Here is a 23863-nt window from a genome sequence, read left to right as displayed (position 1 = left end):
TGGTGAGAAACCAGAAAAGCTACAGCAGAAGGCTGCTCTGATGGGAAAGGGGCTAAACAAGACCTGTGACAAGAAGAGAAGGAGCAGGCTTGTTTAGTCTGCCAAAAGACCAGGGGAATCTGTAGCTGCCTACAACTAACTTAAAAGTAAATGGCAAAGAAGAGGAACACAAACTCTTTGAAAGAGGCAGCAATACAATGGACAATGGCTACAAACTGCACTTTGAGAGGCTAAAGGCTCTTGCTGAAAGAGGCTAGCCAGCTATGCTGTGGGAAGTTGGAGGTTCCAAAACCTCTGCTAGGCAAACCCACAGGAAGTGCAATCTTGTGTTAGGAACAATCGTGATGGAGAAAGAGGCTGGTCTTAGCTTCCAGGATTTGTCTCTTCTAACCATTATTTCTATGACTGTTACACCCACACAAAGCTTGCTCACAAAATCCCAGCAGCAACTTCCAATGCCTGCTTTTCTACTCACAGACTTGAAACAATTCGTGGTACTTTACCTTCCCACTTCTTCAGGCCATTTCTGGATGCATCTTTCCACTGCAGTCCAGCCACAAATGGCACGTGGTCATTGTACTGCACCTCAAAATTGGTGCTGCTCTGTAAATAAACCTGAGAGGTGTGCGAGTGCTGGAGCTGGGTTCTATAATTCACCTGTTTTTCCAGGACTTGCATGGCAAACTGGAAAACAAGTTAAGCACATTAATTAAAAGCAGGATTCTATCTTCAGGGCTGTCAAAGCTAACACACACACAGAGTAGCAGAAACATCACAAGTAGCATCTCTGCTCTGCACATATGCCATTCACCTTAAAGCTTTTCAGGAATGCTGAGCAATTACAGATAGGGGTTTCTTTAATATGCATTTGTTACACCTATTTGGGATTCAAAAAGGAAAATTCCCATTAATTTTTAGATAATTTACTTTGTTGAAAAAAACAAACCAAAATCTAGGTCAGTCTATGCTGGAATCGCAGATAAATTCTATACTTACAAGTACTCCATATAGAAAGAGAACAATGACTCAGAAAACTATTACCTAATCTAAGAAAGTAACAAAGACCTGCAACTTCTAATACCACAGAAATTTACAGGAATACTTTATGGAATTTCTGTAAGAACTTTTTACAAATAAAACAAAAGATAAGAGGGAATGCCAATATAAATAATTATTTTATTTTTGTAGCTCACAGAATGTGCCTCCAAAAGAAGGCATAAACTCTCTCTGAGGTTTTTAATTATACCTTACTATGTGGGAAAACTTTTTACTGATCCAGAATAGAAATCAATTTATTAAAAAACCCAAAAAAGCAACAAAACCCAGGTCCATACCGACTTCCAGCTAAATGCTGTAATATTCAGAGTTATTATAACCTGTACTTTCCTTCTACATTGTGTGAGAAAAGCAACCTTCATGAATCTCTGCAAAACCTACAAAAACCTCAGACCACATTACACCCAAACGCTTTTAGTATTTGAAAAATCCATCTACCAGCTTTCTCTTGCTCATTTTAAATGTCAGCGATTTCTACAAGTGTGGGTTAAGACTGTACCTGATTCAAACTTAGCAAATTTGGATATCTGACTTATTAATACATAACACAAAAGTCTTAATAAACAAATTCATCCCAAATTTTCTCTTACTTTGTCTTACTTTGTTAAACATTTGAAGTGAAGGTCTTACTCTTCAATACATTATTACCTCCATGAAATAGTTGACTAGAGATGAACTGGAACTGTTCTTAAATGCTTGGCTAATCAGCAGTTTCTTCCGGTTGTTTATTTCATCCCAGTGTTTCCCATAGCTAACTTCCATCTGGGAGGAAAGCCAAGATGCACTTGTTTCATGTTTCAGGTGAACCTAAAGAACAGAAAACCACCTTTTCGCTGTAAACCAGGCTCTTTAATTCACTGCTGTTAAGTACATGTAGAAATAGTTCCAAGCAGCAAGCAAGACTAAAGCAGAAAGGGTTGCAAACTTTCCAAAGAAAAATCATACTCCATCAGAAGAAAGAAATTCAGTGTACAAAGCCCCAAACTATGGGCTTCCAGTCAAATTGCTTTTCTCAAAAGCTAAGGCAGATGGACTCAGGTACTGGATGGACTGGCACACAAGGATTCACTGGGCAGCTGCAAAGCCTGGAAAGATCCTGCTTATGGGAAACCCTAACACTTCTTGGCTTCAGTCCAACTTGGACCAGAAGCAGATCTGAAAGGATACAAAATTTCCCTTTAATTCAGAAGCTTATTCTTCAGCCAGCTCTCTGTTCTGAAGTAAATACCCAGTATTCATGGTGATTTGCCTTTAAATTAACCTTTGTTTTTGTGCCATCTGTAAAGGATGAAACTTTAAACATATCTGCTTTTCTGCATGAAAGGGTCGCAAACACAGAAACTTGTGAGAAAGCACACAAATCTGAATGAGAAAATTAATACAGAACATGTTAAAATGTCTTATTTTCCAGGACATGTAACTGCTCCGTTTAAGCCCCTCAGTACTGAGTTACACCAGGATACTTGGCACACAAGTACTAAATGCTTCGGTCAGTATCTCTACCTTGTGATTGTAGGTTGGAGTCTGCATACAGTGAAATTCATGCCCAGTATCAAATTTGTACATGCCATGTGCACCTGTCTCCACTTTCATCTTTTGCCGCATACTGCATTCATGATGAAGATTCTTTGCCTCTCCTGTTCAAGTTAAATCACAAAGTTACCTATTTAAATAAATCAGAAGTAAACTTTCAAAATGTTAATAGCATAAATCTAGTGCTGGCTTCAAGGTTTCTATTTTTTCCAAAAACATTAAAGTGAGATGTGTCAATTTTTTACAGGTATCTTTTCATTGATTTACCCTATGAATCAAAAGGAAAGCACAAATTTAATGAATCTGCATTTAAGAACATTTAGTTTGTATTTGCTAAATAAGTGATTTACACCCATGAAAATGAAAACATTATTAGAGTAAAGAGTATAAGACAAGTAGACATTTAATTTATGTAAAAGGTCTGGCAGTCTTAAGGTACTGACCAAAGTTTGTGCAGTTTGGTACCAATAATGGCATAACTGCATTACCATGAAGTTCAGCTCAAGAATTACTTCCACTAACTGCTCAAGATCTAGACACATTTTACAACAGTGTTGTTGTCAAAACAGTTTCTTAACACCTGAACTTATTAATACCTAAACTTAACCAGTGAGTAAGATTACTTCTACAAGGGATCACTTGCTGACCACTTCAGACAGAAGAGATACCAAACTGGGTTTGTATATATATGGCTTAGGATCTAAGTATGCAAATTCATACTTATATAGCTATAGCTAGACATCATTCAATGCTGTTGTATGTGTTCAGGTATGTTTCTGTTTGTTTGTATAAAAAACTCTGATCAGCATGTCATTTTTTGCATAATTATGGGCTCATACTGGTGTAGGTTTAAGAAAGCTTTACTACTTATATTGCTATAGGCTTTCTGAATGTGCAACATACTTTACACATACAACTACCCTACAATGTTTATCATGACTAGCTACTATAAGTATTCAATACCTTGATATAAGTATACTGATATTCACCTGCTTTGTCCAATAAAATTAATGTACAGTTCATATACTGCAGCCTGGAGGGCACAGCCAACTCTTTCCTACAACGAGTCCCCCATTTTTTTGTGTATGTATGCAACAATTCATTTTGTATTAACACTAGAGAACACAAATTAATTAGGAGCAATTCCCATTAAAAAAGCCAAGTATTGGACATGCTTGTGGAAAGCACATCAGAAAAATTAATTCTCTTTTTTATACGCAGAATCAAAGAGTAAAGTTTATCCAAGTGTAAACAGAATCTCACCCTAGGTCTCAAATCAGAGTTTAAAAATCAAGTGGGTTTTTTGTTTACTTTACACTCTTAACACTTGTTACTTACACTCTTTTTTACTTTACACTCTTAACACTTGTTAAGTGTCCCAATGATACAGCCAAATAACTTGCAGAAAAATGAGACTGACAGAATGCTTTTACTTTCCCTCTTTTTCACTGTACCTAGGAGTCCATATTTTATCCTCAAACCATGAGACCACAAGCCTTCAGTTTGCTTGAGAAGACTGATGACATGAACTCCAACAACACCTGGAAGGTAAGTCTCCCCTTCCAATGAGTATTGTCTCAGCTTATCATCAACCTTCTTCTCCAGAAACACTACAAAAAGAGTAGAAGTGATTACGCAGTGGTAAAACACAGAGTTAACTTTAACCAGAAAAGTAATGATGCAGTGTGAAAAACTGAATGCATTCAGTCTCACGCTCTCTAATCCATGCTGTACTCCTTGTGTAGTAAACAAAAAGACAGAGCTGGATGTCCAGTGTCTTCCTCTGACTATGTATACAGCCTGTAAACCATATTTCTCAGCTACTGCTTAAAGTTTAGTCAAATGAATGCAGTCAAAGCTGCTTCTAAAAGGAAATAAACTCTAACAGACTCATCTTTTAATTAATTAAGACCTAATAAATGAACATGTGCATATTTCCTTCTACATAAACTAGAGCAAGGTTGTGGCTTTGTAACAGAATCGGTGCATTCTAGGTCTCAAGGGACAAGAGTTTAAAATCAGACCAGAACTGTTTTTCAAGATACAGTCACTGGCAATCCATGTGAAAGCTAAAGATAAAAATTTCACCTAAAGTTGATCTCCCATAAACCAAACTGGCATTTTGAATTCCTTAAAAGCTAGTTTTACTTGGAAACATTGCATAATCCTATGACATTTCAATGTCCTTGCCACATGGAGACTAGAGTAAGAAAAAATTAGAGCCTTACATTAAATTATTGGTTTATTCCACTGTATTAATTTACCTTTAAAAAAAATTATTTCATACAAACAGTAAAGCCCTCTTTCTGATACTTTCATTTTCCTCTTAGTGTATTTGTGAGAAAAAAAAAATTAAAGATTTTTAGAACAGGTTTAAGAGACATTTAGCTACATGTATGTCTCTGCAGTTTTGAACTAACAAAAGTGAAAATGAGAAAATACTTTAAGAGCCATTATTGTTTTGGCATTTTTTGTCAGGTGGGATTCCTTACATCTTATTTCCTCTACCCTCTTCCACAGTAATTAAAAACAGACTTAAACAACAAGGTGTTTTATAATTCCTATTATTCTGAAATACGTATTCATACAAATTTCTGAAAGATAGTAATCTTAAAAGGCAGTCTTACCGATTTGAAAGGAGTTTTAGAAATGCATGTCCAAAACCAGGCAAACATACAATATAAGGGCTCCAGAACTTACATTTATATGGCAAATACTTATTATTCTCTAACCTGAAAGAAATGCAGCATCCTTCAATAAATTATTCAGGGTTACTGAAAAAGTTATCTTCTTGCCAAGTTGTTTAGTGATGTTTCCTGACAGAATGATAGGACTGCTTTCCTTTATCAGCTTTACCTCCAGCTGGGTCACATATCTCTGCTCTCCACCTAGCATCTGCAAATCTGTCATTCCCTACAATAAACAAACAAATAAAAAACAAAACCAAAACCCAAGCCACTCAACAGTACAAACTGATCTAAGAAAACAATAGCATACACTTCGGCATTTCAAAAATGAGAGGAGGAAGAAAAGAGAGGTTTTTTCCATACACTCAACAACCCCCTCTTCTACCTCCCAAACCATAGAACTTGTTGTAGGTAAATAATGGGGAGGAAGGATGGATGTGTTTTTCCAGTTACACAAAAACCACAGTGGTGTGAGATGCTATTTCCTTCACCTCTTGCTAGCTTCAATAGTGACTGACGTCATCAAGAATGTTACAATACTGGGCCAAAAAGTAATATGGTGTTACTGGAAATACTGGCAGTCTCACAGAGGTAACTAGATTTAGGTTGGACTAGATGCAAACAATCTTCAATGCTAATTGGTGTTTAGATCAATGAGAAACATCCAAAAAGTCTTTGCTGAAATACTACTCTAGAAAAAAAAAACAACAAAACTCTTAAATAACATGTTCACTGTTGGAAAATGCAGTGTTTGAAACTAACTGGCTTAGGAGGCCCCCATAAAACATGGCATCCTGCTATGGGTATCAACTGCATAATGAAAAAATTGTTCAAGTCCTGGAGTTTCAGTAACAAATTCCCACCTGCATTTTTATTTGCTTTTTAATTTCAGAGTTCAAATACTGGCATTCTCATGCTTATTCCCCAGTGCTTTAAAAAGAAAATAAATTCTTGTGATATAAACAATAGTATCTTAGAGATTCCTACAATTATAGAGTCCACACAAGTGAAGAAATGGGCCTAGGCTTACTCAGAGTGTCTTTATGCATGGTCAGAACATGGTTCTGAAAAACTGTGTGACTCCATATGCACATAATGAGACCAATGTGATCTTCTCTACTGATGTAACACTGGAAGCAACCCAAGAGCTTTGAGTACATCTGAATGTGAAAAAATTGCTTTAGATTACTTGTAGAAGCCATGCCTTAAAAGCTTTTGAAACACAATTTAGCACTGAGTGTATCTCAAAAATATGTAATAAAGAGAACTGGTAATTTCTCTGATGGACTGCTGGCAGAACTATTTTTCAGTATGTGCGTTTTTCCTTGCCTTTCTTTTTTGTGCTTTTATCTAACTATTCATCCTACTACGAGAGTTCATGACCTGAAAACATACCTTAATGTAATATACATCTTGATCATCTACTATTAGCTCCAGGTGTCCAACTCGTGAACTTCTAGAAAAATCAATTCTCCCTTGGAGAAAAATAGAAGTGTTTACTTTTTCTGGTCATGTACTGATCAATGATGCTTCATAAAACTGCACCCAAGATGATAGCTGCCATGGTTGTGAACAATACGTTTACAGAGTGAAAACATAAATATCAGAGCAAAGGGAAAAAGTCAGGAACAGTTTGCAAAAATGTCCTCAGAGTACACATTTTGTTTTGGAAGGATATTTTGAGAACACCAATTGAAAAGAGACAACGAAGCTGCCTCCAACAAACCAGCTGAGCTCTTGAACGGATTTATACACTTCCTTTAGGCCTGTGCTAAACTGTCATCAGCCTGGAACACTGCACACAAAGCTTTGCACCATACAGGTAAATCCTCCATGCAATCCATTTGAAAATAACCAAGGTAAACAAAAAAAAATATATATATATATATGTAAGGACAAATTCTAACTACGGGATATGGTAGAATACATCAAAACAAAACAGCACTTGACCAGCATGTCAGGGAAGTTGAAAGATGTAATTATGCTGTCATACCATTACCACATATTTATCAGTTTATATTTCATCAATGTATTTGCTTTTGTTTTCTATGTTACACTGTGATTGAAACGTTTTTTTATTATAATGCATAGAAATATCATGATCAGCACTTAACTGATTTGGCAGCAAGTAATTTCATACCATAACTAATAGTATACAGTAAACTAAAATTCAGCAATAGTAAAGCCAGTTCAGCTTATGTAAAAATTTACACAACAATCCACTGTGCTCCTTAGCCTTAACTTCATCTATACTAGTATCAGCTTTCCTCTTTAACTTGAGCTTGTGAACCAGGCACTGACCTCTGACTGCACAGAATAGTCTGAACCAAGATGCAAATACCACTGGGAATGGCGCGTTTCCTAAAGTAGTAAACTGACTGGCTATTACACAGTAATGTAGTTTTAGCATCAGATTATTGATCGAAACATACTGGCATTTCTCTGATAATTCTAACGAAGGTCTAACGGACATTAACTGACGATCTGGTTCTCAGCTGAAAAACCTACCATCAATCACAATTTTTTTCTTAGGTTGCATAAATTGGATTCTGAATTTCTTCTGTGGGAGGCTAAAATTTAGGTCAATGCCAACATCCCTTTTCAAGTCTGACTTTGGAGTCCCAATGAAGAAGTGAAGGACAGCTTGATTTGGGATCCATGAATTCTCCTAGAAGGAAAAAGGGATAACCACGTTTGCAATTGGTACAGCATTCACAAACCAATATATCACACCGAGTTACATCATATGATCACAGCCACCTTCACTGCTACAATTTTTCACCTACATGCTTTTCAAAATTTTCACCACAAAACAATCTGTTTTTTCCATTCCCTGTCCAGTGCTTGTCTCAGAAAATCTTATCTAAACACCTTGCATTTCACAGCATACTGACCTTCTCTTGAAATTGTGCTGAATCCTGCCAAATGGAAAATCAGATCACCCTTCCAGTTACAAATTCAAGCTGTATCACTCAGGCCTAAGTGACTACAGTTTGGCAGAGTTGCCTTAAGCCCTTACAGTCTGGCGTCAGCAGTGGGATATGGTGCACAGTGCCATGACCCTGCAGTAGGTGCCTTAGATGACAGTTTGTGGCTCGCCCTGCCTACAGACGTCAGATTCTCTTGCAGAGGAAAATACCTATTCCCTTTCCTGCTTTTATTAGAGATAGTCAGGAAAACAACATCACAAAGGAAAACTTCCTCTGTTTATTGCTGTTATCTCGCTGTCTTACAGATACTGAGCAGTGTTCGAATATAGCTAAAGCCCAAATTATCTCCCAGTAAAAAGACTCAGCTTAAGCTCAGCAGCATACTTGGTCTGTGACAGAAGGTGAGACTCCACCCACCACCCATCTTAAACACCTATACTATCATTTTAGAAAAAGCCATAAATTCTTATTGTCCCCTGCAGAAGCTGAAAGCCATTCCTTCCCCAGGCTTGCCCAAACAAACATATTAAGAAAATGACAGCCTTCTGGAGTGGATTTACTGGAGCCTAACTTCTGCTTTTAAATAATGTGCTTAATGTAAATTAACAGTTTGGGGTTTGAGGGTTTTTTGTCACAAACAGAAACAAGTCATTGAAGTGAGGCCAGGTTGTCTAGCACTGGGCACCAAGTCAAGAAATCCTGGTCTCTAATACCAGCACTATCACTCTTACCTAACAAAATGATTTAGTATTCATGTGTTCAGTTTTGTATATGGAAACATACACCCATATACGTATTCACATGTGTGATTTCATATATATTTTCCCACTATAATGGGAATAAGAAATAACAGTGTAGACCCTGAAAGCCAGTTAAGCTGAATATGTGGTACTGCGATACATCATTCTTTCATCAGCATAATAAACTAAACCAAAGTAAAGCATGCCATAATGGTACCTGAGCAATATAGTTATATGCAGCTTCCACAATGTACTGCTGCAGGCCTCTGTCTTGCTTAGTTAATGTGACAGCCACTCTCAAAGGTCCAGTAAGAGGGAAAACCAAACCACTGGCTGGGGCAGGATATGACATTTCAGAACACAGCTGCCAGCCAATAATCTTAGACACTGGTGGAAGACAACAGTTGGCCATTCAGTTAGAACAACAAAGAAAACACACAAACAAACTTTGCACTGAAGACCTTAGAATTAGTATGTAAACAAGAACTTTTACTAAATAAAATTATCTGTTATGAATATTTCAGAATGATCAAGCTTTCTAAGACAAACATAGTAACTATCTAGACTCACCTTCCTCCCTAATGCAAGATCTGTTTTCTGTGTGGTGTTGGAAAACATCTGTATCTTCCATCTCATCCACCATTGTGAAGTATAGCTTAGAGCTACAACCAAGAATTTCAGTCAGTCACCTTAAAACAATTATGCTAAAGTTATTGCAATATTTAAACAAAATTCTTAGTTATATGCCACCTTCTCCCAATGAGAAAACAAGAAAGATAAAGTTCTGCTAAGATCAGTCTACATTTCTACTAATTAGCACTGATTTTTACCCCCATTTTTCCATGTTTAATCTGTCACTATCTTGAGATTCCTCTGCAGTTCTTCGCAGTCAAAATTAGATTTCTCTGTTCTGTGCAATTTGGTATGGTCATCTTATTGCAACTCCACTCACTTCCTGGCTTCTAGACTTTATTCCCTTCCCCCCACCCCGTCCCACCTTAGGCTATGTATGGACATTAGTTTTGTCCTAGTCTTGAAGTTCTTCCAGAACACCACTAAACTGCTTGTACAAGAATCATGGTCTCTGCACTTGATGGTAGCAAGAGAGTTAATGCAATATCTCATAGACTTTACAGTCAGTCTTTTGTTCAAATAATACGCAATACGGGTTTGTAATTACTTGGACTTCCACTTTGGTCTGTCATCCATCCTGGCTTACAGAAACAGAACTACATTAGTAATTTCTGACTCCTAAGGGAATGGATGGTTAAAATTTGAAGTCCAGAGCATTTTAGCTCTTTTCTGAGCTGCATATCCTATGGTACCACAATGTCCAAAATTAAGGAATGACAATCCACGTACTGTAACTACTTCGTTCATCTGTTGTCATGTCTAAAAGGCATGTAGTTGACATATCATTTACAGTATGTGCCTTCTACCTGGACTTCTATCAAATCTAAGAGTCCAAAGAAAAGAGAAAGCCAGCAGAAAAAAAATAAGCCAAAAAGCCTCACTTGCATTAACACAATTAATTTGCTTAACATCTGACAGCTGTTGAGGTGATATTTTACAATGTAAATATTGTAATGTTAAATATTAATATTTAATATTAAAGAACCTAACTAAAAAGTCACCAGACGGGTACGAGCATACCTTGTTAGCACTATACTCCAAATAACTCCAGTGTCTTGCTAAATACCATTCTGTACCAAAATAGGTAAATTCCTAAATACCATCACCTTTTCCTCCACAACCTTAATACACTGAACTAGATTCTTTGGACACTAAAGTTCCAGAAACAGCACTGACATTAGGAAGGAAAAAACAGGGGAGTATGAAAACTTCATTTACATCATTTATTATCAAGCTCTAATTCAAAAATATGTTTTTATGGTAAAACAATGTAAAATGCACAGAATAATTTCCCTTCCTTTTCTTCTGAATGGCAGATTTGGACGGTAAGTCAGACTGAAACAGTTTGTTTTCTGACAAAATATATTCCCACTCTACTAATGAGCCTGCCAGTTACATTCTGATTCAAGGAAGTTACCACGGTTACTGTTTTAGGAAGATGTCCTTCCTTAATCTTACCTGAAATTAATTATCTCCATAGATTCTTCTGGAGTGTTCAAAAAAACTTTGAGCTCTTGCCCTTTTTTTACCTGGATTCCTCCATCAAGACTAGAAGATGTCCTCACTCCTATTACCCAGTTTAGGCCAGCTTGTCCCAGAGTCCCCACAGTTCCCATCTGAGCAGAAAGCTGGACAAATGCACTGTTAAAAGATTCAGATACATATTCTTCTATGAAAAACAGTTTCTTTTTAAAGCACTTAATTTAAACCATAGGCTGTTCATTCTCCTCTATAAATACAAAGTACTTGATGCTGTAACACAGTATATTCTAACATTAAAATCATTACTATTTTGTTTCAGGAAATAACTGAAAAAAATTGTAGCTACACAGATATATACTTTCTAACATGACTTAAAGTATAGTTTTACTGTATCTCCTAAGGGATTTGAATCCAGACTTCAGCATGAAATATCAGGAAAGGGAAAGTGATGCAGATTGAGTGCAAGTTTGTCTATATCATGGTGTAAGTTTATTTCTGTCTATACAGCACCTAGTGAAGTTTAGCAAATGTATACAGTATGTACAGAAAGCTAAAATAGAAAGGTAAGGGTTAAATCATCCATTGTTTTGTAGATAACCTGTAACTACATGACTGATCCTGAGAAAAATCCAAAACAGGTAAAACATTCAAAACATCATCTGCATGCACGCATTTAGGAATTTGATTTACAGATAACGAGGAACGATCAGCTCAAAATAGTACTGGAAAAGCACAGCAATAGAGTTCAAAATCAAACAGGCAGGATAAGAAACCACTGCTGTCCTTATAGTATATCAGCAATTCAGTAACATAAAGCTGACGACTACTTGAGTTCTTTAGGAATCTCCTAGTCAGTCACCACAGACATTCACACAAAAGTTTCACATCAGGAACTGCTACTTGACAGACATCACGAATATGTGAAAGTGGCATATTTGAAGCAGTTATTACCTTGGCTTGATATACCCATTTAGAAAGAAATTTGACTGTTGTTTGAAATCCGCATTCCCTTTGATTTTTATGTTGACTGCTGCTGAGGCATTGACTGCCAGCTGAACAGGAAAGCCTGAAATTGCTGGGAACTGCAATTCCTCAGTGGCCAAACTCATCCTTTTATTAAACTGGACCTCTTGCCCCTACAGTGAAAAAAAACAAACAAACCAATGCCAGAATTTTACTTTGCATAGTAAAGTCAGCATTCAAACATTTTTCCAGATATAACTCTCCACTGCATTTGCTTGCTATGAAAGTGGGTTTTTAATTGAGCTGATTTGGGAAATAAGGTAGAAAGCAGCCCAAAGCTTGCATCTGGTCAGGGCATGAGTTAGACATTAGTCCTAACCCAGTTAAAGAAAAAATTATTTGAATGAGAAGGATTTGAATGAGAAGTAAGAACCATCAGACAACAGAACAAGCTCTTGCCTCATGTATTGTATAAACATTATCTACACAACGTTTAAGACAAATACATACTGGTGTCTTTTACAGTTCAATTTAGGGAAACAGTAACTAATATTTTGTATCTTTTACATATCTGTAAGAAAGTAGTTTCTCAAGGCATTTACTTTCAGTAGAAGAAAAGGTTCATATTACCTTCAGAAGTTTGACAGCCAACTCAGCCAAATTTAAAGAATAATGTTTCATTTGTTTTCTTAAATCTTCACAATTCCAGAAGCTAAGTTCATTTCCAAAGATTTTCATGCTTAGTTCACATTTCAGTGCCTCCTTTCCCACCCTTGTCTCAGTAAACTGACATGTCATGAAGAAATAAATCAGGAAGAGAATTATGTTTATATTAATTTCCTTTCAAAGTCATTATAAACAATTCCTCAGTGCAGGTTATGTTCTTAGTAAACAGTCATCAGGCTCCCTTTTATAAATATTTCAAGACCACTTAAAACCCTGGATTAGTACCTGTTCTTCCCAGCTAAACTTCACCTCCATACCACACAAGCTGACTTCCATTGTGAACACAGGTAATGTCTAGCCCTAAGGTGAATGAGCAAAAGAAGTATTGCAATATATACCCAAAACCAGATGAGGCTTTGAAAAATACAATCTCAAATAATACAGCATTATGGGTGCCACAATTGCTAAATAAACTGCTAAGAAGTAAAAAAGTTTACATTTTCCCTTTTTATGAATCAATAAAAGAGCAACAAAACATGAACGTGAGCTTACATGGTAGTAAGAAACTCCCACAGAGCCCCAAGAAGAGAGATGGTTTAAGACAAACTAAATATATCATGGTCCCCAAGTTTTTCAGGTAATATAACAACAACTGAAGTCAATTCCCAAAGCTTTCCTGTTACATACATAAAACATAACTCTCTCCAAACAAATTCACAAAGGCTCAATGTGACATCTGACATCAAACTGGGAAGTCAGACTGCAAACAGCATGACTAAAGAACTTAACATCAGCAGCTGTTTATAGTGCTACAGAAGTCAACAGACAAAAGCACATCAGTACAAAGAGAATCAGAGCTCAAAACAACAAGGAAACCCAAAGTACAGGCATCACACTCTCCTGTGCGAGAGTCATCGTTTTGAGACAATAAATCTCAAAAAACTGAAGATCTGACTCTTTGTTGATCTGTAGGGTTTAAGTTCTATGCAACAAGTTACATATACTTTATGCACAAGAGTCAGTACCACAGAACATCTGTCCAATCCTAGACGGGGCCCTAAGTTTAATTGGGGAAAATCATTAATTTTTCCAAGATCTACAGTGTCAGTTACCTTTTTGACTAACTCACTCATCTTACTGTACTTTCTACTAGGACAATTCTGGTTAGCTTTCCTCAACTTTGGCTTGCCAGACTTGGTCACAAGATGATCAGTGGAGCCATACTGCTTCAAAGTCAGCTTCCTCTGCTTGATTTTTCCTGTTGTTTTCACTGGATTTTCTGACTTGTGGTTTCTTTCATTACTGTTTGCAAAAAAGTAGTCACTGAAAGTAGCAGATTTCTGCCCAAAGATCTTCTGCACAAGAGCCTCAGCATTCTCTAATCGTACACCAACCTAGGGGAAAGTATATTGCGGTGAAAAGCCTGACAGTGACATGCATAAGCCACATCCAGTTCTACAGGCAAAAAATTAACAAAATATATCCAGATGCAACCTTTAGGTTTTTATACAAAGGAAGATTTGCCATACAAGTTTAAGCTACTGCTGTTTTTGCATGTTACAAACAGTATTTTGGTTGGAAAACAGCAACATACCCTTTCAATGCTCCTGAAATAAGATTCTGTTTGGAAGTTTGACTAAAATAGTATCACTAACACACAAATCCAGGGTATATGATGCTGAAAAAATATTTTGTTCCTTTGATAGTGTAGCCAAACCAATCCATCTTCCACTGTAAGTAGTAAAACAGAAACTGCAATACTGTTAATAGAACTGTTTTCCCACTGTAAATGGAAAATTTTTCTTTTTACTTTAATACACCAAGTATCCCTTGATGAGGGAGATTAAAAACAAAACCAAAACCAAACCAAACCAAAAATCCATAAACTTGCCTCCAGCAGATTTACAGCCTGCCCCATAAAGTGAACCGTCAAATTTGTCATGACTGATCGTGGTAGAAAAGATGCAGGAGAAAAGACCACTGATGCTTCCATATTTGCACCTGCACCAGCTGCAACAGAAAATACCAGATGTCTGTCATTTGGAGATCAGCTATTCTCATATACTTTGCAAATCTCATCATTCTTTGGCAAACTGCAACTCTGCTCATTAAGAAGATGGTGAATAAAACATTAAGTCAACAGGTGAAGTGGTTTAACTTTTTAGTATAATAAAGACTTTAATGGACATTACTGAAAGGGTATTGTTTGGCAGACACTAAAAGAGCATTTACAACATGTATATTACACAATTGCACTGGAAGAGATGGACAGAAAATCAAAATGTTACTCTGAAAAACATTATCTAGCATTTTTGCTAGAAACAAATGAGGAACAGATAGCAAGACCGGAAGGAATTAATCTGTATCATTTCATATACCAAGGAAATAGCATAAATCAGAAGAAAAAATACATCCCAATTCCCTGTTGCAGCAAAGGAAGCTCACTAAGGAAGGAGTCAAAGTTGATATTCACAAAATAATCTAAAAAGTTCACTGGTTCTTACTCTTCCCTCACTAGAGGCAAGTTGCATGGTATCTGGCTTGCTGGAATTACATTGGATATACTTCAATTAAGGTCAGATCAGAATCAGCCTACGTTGGGTACTATTAAGCTATAAAAAAGAAAATTCTTTGGAACAAGATGTAAAGGACCAGAAAAACCACCTGGGGTTTTAACAATCTATATGCTACAAAGCATTATGTTCTAAATCGCTACATACCTGAGTGGAATGTGGCATCAGAATATGAGGAGTATTTCCATGTCTCCCGGTCAAAATCTCTGCTCAGGATTTCATCAGGAATAGAATCTTGAAGGTGCTCCTTCAATGGGTCATCTGTCTCCAGGAGCTGAGAGAGATGACTCCAAACAAAGGAGCCCACTTAAATCAAAGAAACAAAAGCATTTGAAATTAGAGAAAAACTAAAAGCTTTAAGCACTGATACAGAGAACCTTTTTATTTATTTATAGCAAAATTAATCTTAAGCCATTCCCCTGGCCGCAAGAGAATTCATTCATTTTCAGCACCATTCAAACCAGTCTGGTGCACCTCTCTTTACCATAGTCAACTTATTGAAATACTGTCTCATTCTTTCCAATATGGCATGTGAGAGGCCAACTACCCAGTTTCATCTATGCTTCTCAGCTAACCTAATACTAAAATACAAAAATACTAACCTTAAAAACTATAAGCAGGAATAAACAAAGCCCTTCAAAGGCAAGCATTAAGCAACTTTAAATACATTGATGGCTACTAACCAGACACCCTGCACAAACACTGGCAACAACACTGGTGAACTTGTAAGGGAAAACTGGCAAGTTTCTTCACATACAGCAAACAAACCAGTCCTATACAAAGAATCTTTCCACGCTGTGCAATATACAACTCTTAAAAAAAAGCTCATAAACAGCTGTAATTCAAAATCAATATTTCTGCATGACACTATACTGATTCATGGTCTGGCCATATATGTGCTGCATTGTGGGGGCCAAACAGATTCCATGTGTTCTGGAGTCTGGTTCTTAAACAGAGGCACTTTTTTCCCCTCCAGATAAAAGAGACATTAGGCTCCAGTACTAGTGCAATGTACAACCCTGAACACTGACAGAACTACATTTTTCACAATACAACTTCTTTGTTTCATATTGCTTTTTCTGAGTGTGGCAAATAAAAACTAGTATGTGCTCTATGCCTTCAAAGCACTTGTGAATCAAAAACCTATTACATGAATTATTTAGATGCCAAAGTCAAAGGAAGAAAATGAATGAAATTCAGAAGTACTGCATTAAATTGTTTAAAACATAAAACCTTTTGGATGGACTTACAGAGCTCCTTCATAAATCAAACAATTCACTTTTTCTGCATGGAGCCATGGGCAGAAGTGTCACTGATGGTACACCTTGACAGTATTTTGGAGGCTGATGCAATTTGTCTCTGTCTGAACTCTAAACACAGGTGAACAAGTCGACTCCCAACCACTAGACACATCATCACGTGAACAAAATGCTGGGCCTGAACTCAATCACTGAAGGATACACCTGCTTGGATGTAACACCCTGATAAAGTGGATAGGATACACTGCTTCAAGTTCAGAGCTGGCTATGATCCAGATGCAGAGTACAGACGGAGCCTGCTTTCATCTGCCTGCAACCAACCTTATATATACCCCTTTCATATTTGCTCCTTCCTGACAGATTTAAAAGCAAAGAATTAGTCTAGAGATATTCTTTGTTGAATGTGGCAAAACCATTTCGAAAAAAATCCCTGCTTCACCCAAATTATGGGATCAGCTTAAAACTGTGCTTTGGTAATAAAGAGCTGATAGGATTCTGTGCTCTTATAGAACTTACAGTTTCATTTTGTACCAGTCCAAACAGCTTCTCCTTTGAGTAAGCTACCTCATAAAATACATTTTTATACATAGTATAGAAGATTTTCTACTCAGCTTCAGTTCCCAGTTCAGTAAACAATAATTCAGGTAAAACAATAATTGATCATGGAACCACAGAAGCAGGAAGCATAAATCAGAAGAAACTATCAATAATTAAGACATTATACTCATGCTAACCTTTTTCCCAGATGACTGCTTGACTGTTGGCCAGCTATCATACATTTGGATACATGGTTAACACTCCTAAAAGTCCTTTTCACAACATTCCTAACACAGCATTTCCTAGTACCCAAGTTTTGCTTTTTCCCTGTGTTATAAACAGTTTTTTGATGCAAATTTGTTTGCCATTAGATCCACAGCTCTCCAACTGTGATCCTTAGAGGACTCTCAATTGACTCGAAGAACCGATTCTAGCTCAGTGATGAAGCACCTCCCACTAAGCCTTGATGCTAACAGCAGGAAGCCTGAAAGTTCCTACATGTCTGAAATAATCCAAATGAAAATCAACAGGCCTTCCTTTGCAGTCTTCAGATCTACTCAGTTTTTGTCTCATGCTAATATTAAAATGACATCAAAATTGACGTAAAATAACTGCAAAAGAGGACAGTACCAAAGAAAGACCATGGCAGTTAGTAATTATAATTACTACTTGTATTACCTCAAGTAAACAAGTAGTAAATGTGGAATTTAGGAGCAATAAGAAGGTAAACGAGAAATAGCTTACTTTATACATGCAGCTTGCAATATTCTTTTCTGCTACTTGCTTCTTTCTCAACTTAAGCAAATGTAATTTGCAGTTACCCATTTGTATTTCCAATGTGCTAAACATCAAAGACATTCCATACATCTATTTGTCAAGAGTTTTCAGCTAATTCAATGTTGCCACTATAGGGAGCTAATTCCACTCCTTACTGACTATTGCTAAAAGAACAGTATCAAGATTGCAAAACAAACTGTGGCAATCATACAAACAATCTTTTGCAAACAATCTGCAAAGTATTAACACTAAATAAAAATTTATATAGATTGGTACCATCACATCTGTAAAGTAAATGTTACATTAAAGTATCTTTTAGGAATGTGCAAGACTTCAGTAGCTGTTTGGCTAACCTTGACTGGACGGTTCTTTCAGCAAAGTCTTTTGTACTTGTTTAAATAACTCTCCATGTGGACATTTCATTGCTATATAATACGCAGCAATCCTTATTTCCACATCTTCACTGGTTTCTTGATACAGCTGAACTAATACAGTATTCTAAGAGAGAAAGATAACAAAAATAAAAAAAAATTTAAAAAATTATTATTTACTCTCCTAAAACACCCCATGTATGCACATTCAAGTACAGGTGGGTTTTCTTTCTGCAACACATAGTTATTGCTTTATACCTGAAAAAGTAATTTAAAATAACATACATACAAATGTGTGTACGTATTCTCTATACTACCTTACCTAGAAATCTCCAGAACAGTGTCATTATGACCTGAATCCTATGCCTAATTTATAATATACCAATTTATAATATTTTATAATATATAATAACTGTATAATATATACAGGACTATGCAACACAGAGGCTTACTCACTAGCACTACTGTTAATGATGGTTTTATAGACCACAGGGGAGATCTGCTCTATTGTATTTAACACATGTACCACAGCTAATACAGACAACAATGGATACATTTTTGTCACCAGGCTGTTAGATCACTTCTAGTCTCAATCAAAGGGTAGGACTGTTACAAATTTGTTCTGTTTATTACTTCCCTGGTAACAAAAAATACAAGTTGTTTTGTGAATTGCCAGGAATCAAGACATTGGTGACTGATATTAGTTACATCTAACACTCCCTGTTCTCCCACACTGTGTCAGTTTAGTAGTTCATTTGCTAGGCAATAATGGGGGTATATGACAACATATAGACTTCATAATTTAACAGGTCTAAGAAGCAACACTGAGCTCCATAACTACAGAACAAGCAGGTTACACCAGTCCATGCTGTGTTTAAACTTTAAAAAGCCACAGAAAATGTTTCTCCAAGTAAAGTCCATGTGGAACCTCTTGTTCTTCTGGAGCAGGACTGCCAACTTTGCCCAGGCTAGCAATCCTGGCTTTGCATTTAATAGAAGAAAACACAAAAAACCCCAAAGTTTTGTGGTTTCTTCCATGAAACCATTAACAAAATGTATCAAGTATGAGTGTATTTGCCAATCACAAGCTTCTCACATTAACACTTAGCATTTCAGAGAATGATACAGTGGAACAGACTACAGGAAAAATCAAGTACTGTGGGTTTTCAGCCATAACCCAGACAACTGAAGTAACTTCTTAAGAAGTCATGAACATTATCTCAGTCACTGGATGTGTTACCTCAATTATAGTAAAGCATATTATACGTCCATTCACCAGGGTGGTCCTATCAACCTCTCCAAAGCAGAGGAACTCTGCTGGAAGACACATTTATGACTGTTCCTTATTCGCTTGCATGTTTTGTAAGTATTCCAGAAAGTCAAAACTCTAGCTTAGGGCCACGAAGCCATCAGTCACCTGCTGGCAATATATCACTTACCCTGCCAGAACAGGGAATGCGCCTGAAGGCCTGGATAGCAGCTAAACGAATGTGGATTGCATTGCTTTTCAGGGAAGCACACAAGCTCAGAGCAGGAGCTAGTGAAGCTGCTGCCAGGCCTGCGTTTCCAATGGCTTTTAACACCAGCTGCATCTGTAAATACAAAGCGAGTTGGAATCAGATATTCTCTAAATGCTGTCAGCTGTACTTGAGATTTTATTGCATTAACATTTTCTGTGCAAATTCTCTGTTTAAAATGATCACTGATCATTTGCGGGGGCGTTGGGGAGGCTACTGCAGCCCCTACTGAACCAGCTATTCTCCAGCTGTAGTATGAGGACAAGACTTATATGAATACAGACAGCTGTTTTAAAGCCATGTAGCACTTGTAAGTAAAATCTGGCTTAGACCTGGAGGGAAAAAAAAACATTTTAAAAAAACTTCATTGCAATGGAAAAGCATAAGTCATGGATTTGATGTACAGTAAAAGTTTTTCAAGTACTTTAATACTTTGTCCCTTTTGATCACAGACATTTTGACCATTTAGCTATTCAATATGGAGTTCTGAACACAATAACCAGTTTTAAAAAGTAATTTGTCAGTAGATGCCATAGTTTTCTTTGCTAAACACACAGGAAACTTGTGCAGCCTTAGAAGCCAGAAAACATGTCACTGCTGGCAATCAACGATTTTTTAATGAAAAAATCCGTATTAACATTTAGAACCCAGAGACTTCCAATGCAATATGGTGGCTGATTTCCCTTGTACTGACAGTCCCATAGAAACAAGTACAACTTCACTAAAGCCAGTACAGTTAAAATGTCCAAAAAGCCTTCCACAACTCCCATTCACAGTTGGTTTGAGACATCAGGTGGTAAGTCTCTCCTCTTCTGCTCTGCATATTCAGTAAAGTTGTCACAGCCATCTGGTACACTGCCACTGTTTTCGAAGCATGATAGTAAGAAGTGGTTCTTTAAGCAGATCATCAGACAGAAGATACAAAGGTATTTCTTCAGCAGCAAATATTAATTAAAGTCTACCAGTATCATGACTAACTTACATCAGTAACACTAACTCAACAGAACTTACTGACCAGCAATATCATCCAACACTAACTGTACATGAATTTGAGACAATAAAGGAATAGCTGATCAGCAGTATGAAGTTTCCTTCATCAGAAGACACAAACTTTTCCTTACTCAATACGGAACACACATGCTGCTAGGTTGTACTTGCTAGCTTACAAAATTTTATTTGCCTATTCAACCAAAGAATATTCATTTACAAAGCTTGCATTCAGGGCTTTTTGGAAATCCACTGAACGTCTTTTTCATCAAACAAGTTCTAGGTCATAAAGGGAACAGGAAAGTGAAGCACTGTATCATACGCTTCTGACTGATACCTTGCTGAGTTGTTCTGTATCTTGCATGGTACAATTTCCTCCTAAAAATTTCCCAAGAGTCCTTATCACACTCTGCACAGCAGGTACACCATCACAGGAGTTGTAAGCTGAACAAAATCTGTGTAAGAGAGCAGTTACTCCTAAGAAACAGCTCTGGCTTGCTCCTGGTGACTTCAGCAATGGCTGGAAACAAGCGCAAAAAGAACAGGGTGCTTCAGGAAAGTCATTCTCATGATTACTGTAACACACGACAGAAAACAAATGTACCAAAATATTTACATACTACCTCAATATCAACAATGCACACTTTCAAACAGCTCTTAGAGGATTTAAACAGATACACAATGTGAAGTTCTTCTATGTTCCTATGTAAACACATGGGCTATTTTAGTGCCAACATGACACAGACCACAGTTCTTTCCACAAGAAATCATGCCCTGTGTGGTTAGGATAGAGTAAACAAATCTAAACCATTTTCCAGGACCCTCAGAAGAGTAAAACCCTCACCAGCACAGATTTCTCTAAGTCCTACCTTATTACTTGGCAAAAAGCACTGACAGCTCAGAAAGTTACAGGCAGTTTACCCATTTTTAGGATGAAAATTAGTTTTTCTGTCCCATAAATCTGCAAATTCCACATTTCTGCATCCTATGAAGCAAGCCTGTTACTGCTGAAAATCCCACCACTTCAAAAAGCATTTGCAAACCTGTGAAAGCCTGCTAACACCGAGAGCTGGTATTCATAATCCTAGTCAGAACCTGTATGATTGGGAACAGGAGCTGTGATATACTCTGCAAGATTGTTCATGGCCATTCATTAGAACACAAGCCAAGCAGGCATAACATTTGACTTACATAAAAATATTCTTAACAACTTAATCTACAAGACTATCTCTGATTTTACCACCCGGAACATAGCAAGTCCAGCTTCAGCCTCTAAGAGCATGATAGATTGCCCTGTACAAACCCAGCAGAACCACAGATTTTTAAAGGAAAAATAAACTGCAAAATAGAGTCAGTATTAACTCTCCATACAATTAGCTTAGTTAAGGAAAAATGTCAAAAACTGCAATAGCACTGCATATACAAAAGACTGAAATGTCTCCAGGTACTAAATACAAAGCAACATACCAAATTGGAGAATAAAGCTCTATCCAAAGCAGGGAGAAGATGCAACAGCATCATTCTCCTCATATTGACCTGACTTTGACCCTCACAACCAATTAGCCCAAACCAGTCTCTGGAATCCATAGGGTAGGGTTTTTTTCTGAAGTCTTTTTTCTTTAATGCAAATCAAACTCCAGTCACCAAACATGACTGCATCCTCTTTTGGAATCAAGATTAAAATAAACAGTAGTTTCACCACCAAAATTAACTAGACATTTTGGTAAAGTTCTGGATAAATCTGTGAAAAAGACTATTAATGTAAAACACAAAAATTACAAGCCAGCTAGACCAATGATAAAAATGAAAAAACAATATCCGCTCACAGCAAGAGATTCAATCATGCCTGAGGTGGGTTTAGGAATGAATGACAAAGACCAGAAGAAATACTCCTTTTTGTCTTCCTCGACTTCTCCAGAAGCTATGATTTCTTTCATTAGGATAACACATTCCTCTGTAGCACAAGATGGGAGAGCATCTATTAGTGGCTGCCTGTAACACAAGAAAAAAGTACAGCAATAACCAGAATACTCAGGAATCAAATAACAGACACTCTGAGACTGGGATTATTTCAAAGTAAATACAAGTCCACCGGTTTAGCAAATGCAAGATTCTGCAGAAATCTGTATAATCTTTTGGTTTAGTGATAGTAAGTATATATGCCTCAGCCAAGATGTGAAGAAATGTATTGGTGTTTCAAGAACTGCAGGTAGCCAGGCTTTCAAGAAAATTTTCAGTTGCCTTTTCTGAAAATGAAGCCACAACATATCCCAGGTTTGACATCTAAAGACTGAGGTACCTTAAAGCACTAATTTTTTATTTAGGTGTTTTTTTCTTTCATTTCACCAATAACAAATTAAAATACTAAAACTGAATTGAGTAGCTACTACTTCCTCTGTTTTTCTAGACCTTATTTAAGTAGAAAGGTTACACCAGCACAACAAACAACACACATTTCAGCTCTCAGAGTCCCTCTGTAAACATTCTGTACTCACCTCTGATACTGGTGAATGGACATTTTTGCATTAACTAGAAAGCAGTTAAAATTAAACTGGATAAAAGCACCTGCATCAAAGTAGGAGAGTAGTCTGCATGGGATTCTTTTTAGCTCCTGAAGTTAATAACCTTGTCCTGAGTAAAATTAGCCTTAAGGTATCATACAAAGAGGAAGGGTAGCTAGATTACTTTCTAATATCAAAGAATGTTAGCATGACTAATTGTCAACACGTGAGAATCAACAAAAGCCAACAAAATTTGCACTTTTTACATTGTTTAAGATACTGCTTCATACATAAAACCTGGCATTAAATTAACTTCAAAGAGGCTGATGACATTTTGTAGTGAAGCCAAGTAAAAAATTTTTTCTTTATTTACACTTTTCAGACTATTGACTTCAGAGGGAGAAATAAACTGTATAGATTTTAATAATACTGGACTAGTATTTCTGACAGTCTCAAACTGCTGGATCAGAGCTACTCCTGACTGCAGAGGAGTGGGGCCCTTGATCTTTAAAGCTGCTGTTCAGTGATTGGTATAACCCATCCTGAGATCAGGCTGCTACTGAAATGTCTGGCTCTACCACACCTATTCTCCCAGCCTAACATTTGTCTCCTCTTATGTACCAATGGCACTGTAGGTAGACCTAGGTAAGC

At 36.9% G+C, this 23863-nt stretch overlaps 1 protein-coding gene across 1 annotated transcript in view; it reads right to left on the bottom strand.

The window, feature by feature from the left end:
- Nucleotides 1-23863, bottom strand: part of LOC136017503 (uncharacterized) — a 98616-nt gene that overhangs the window by 50933 nt on the left and 23820 nt on the right. Inside the window, exons 10-28 of the mRNA XM_065685816.1 lie at nt 22538-22703; nt 21049-21231; nt 19647-19799; nt 18190-18334; nt 15411-15569; nt 14582-14700; nt 13803-14084; nt 12655-12810; nt 12013-12197; nt 11038-11220; nt 9517-9608; nt 9164-9333; nt 7785-7944; nt 6672-6751; nt 5322-5502; nt 4044-4199; nt 2560-2693; nt 1705-1863; nt 504-684 (exon numbers count right to left, since the gene is read on the bottom strand). Of these exons, the coding sequence (XP_065541888.1) occupies nt 504-684; nt 1705-1863; nt 2560-2693; nt 4044-4199; nt 5322-5502; nt 6672-6751; nt 7785-7944; nt 9164-9333; nt 9517-9608; nt 11038-11220; nt 12013-12197; nt 12655-12810; nt 13803-14084; nt 14582-14700; nt 15411-15569; nt 18190-18334; nt 19647-19799; nt 21049-21231; nt 22538-22703 (3044 nt within the window). The remainder of the gene's footprint in view (nt 1-503; nt 685-1704; nt 1864-2559; nt 2694-4043; nt 4200-5321; nt 5503-6671; nt 6752-7784; nt 7945-9163; nt 9334-9516; nt 9609-11037; nt 11221-12012; nt 12198-12654; nt 12811-13802; nt 14085-14581; nt 14701-15410; nt 15570-18189; nt 18335-19646; nt 19800-21048; nt 21232-22537; nt 22704-23863) is intronic.

Source organism: Lathamus discolor, chromosome 6 (genome assembly GCF_037157495.1).
Source record: "Lathamus discolor isolate bLatDis1 chromosome 6, bLatDis1.hap1, whole genome shotgun sequence".
In the NCBI taxonomy this organism is placed as follows: domain Eukaryota; kingdom Metazoa; phylum Chordata; class Aves; order Psittaciformes; family Psittacidae; genus Lathamus; species Lathamus discolor.
This window is presented reverse-complemented; position numbering and strand designations above follow the sequence as displayed.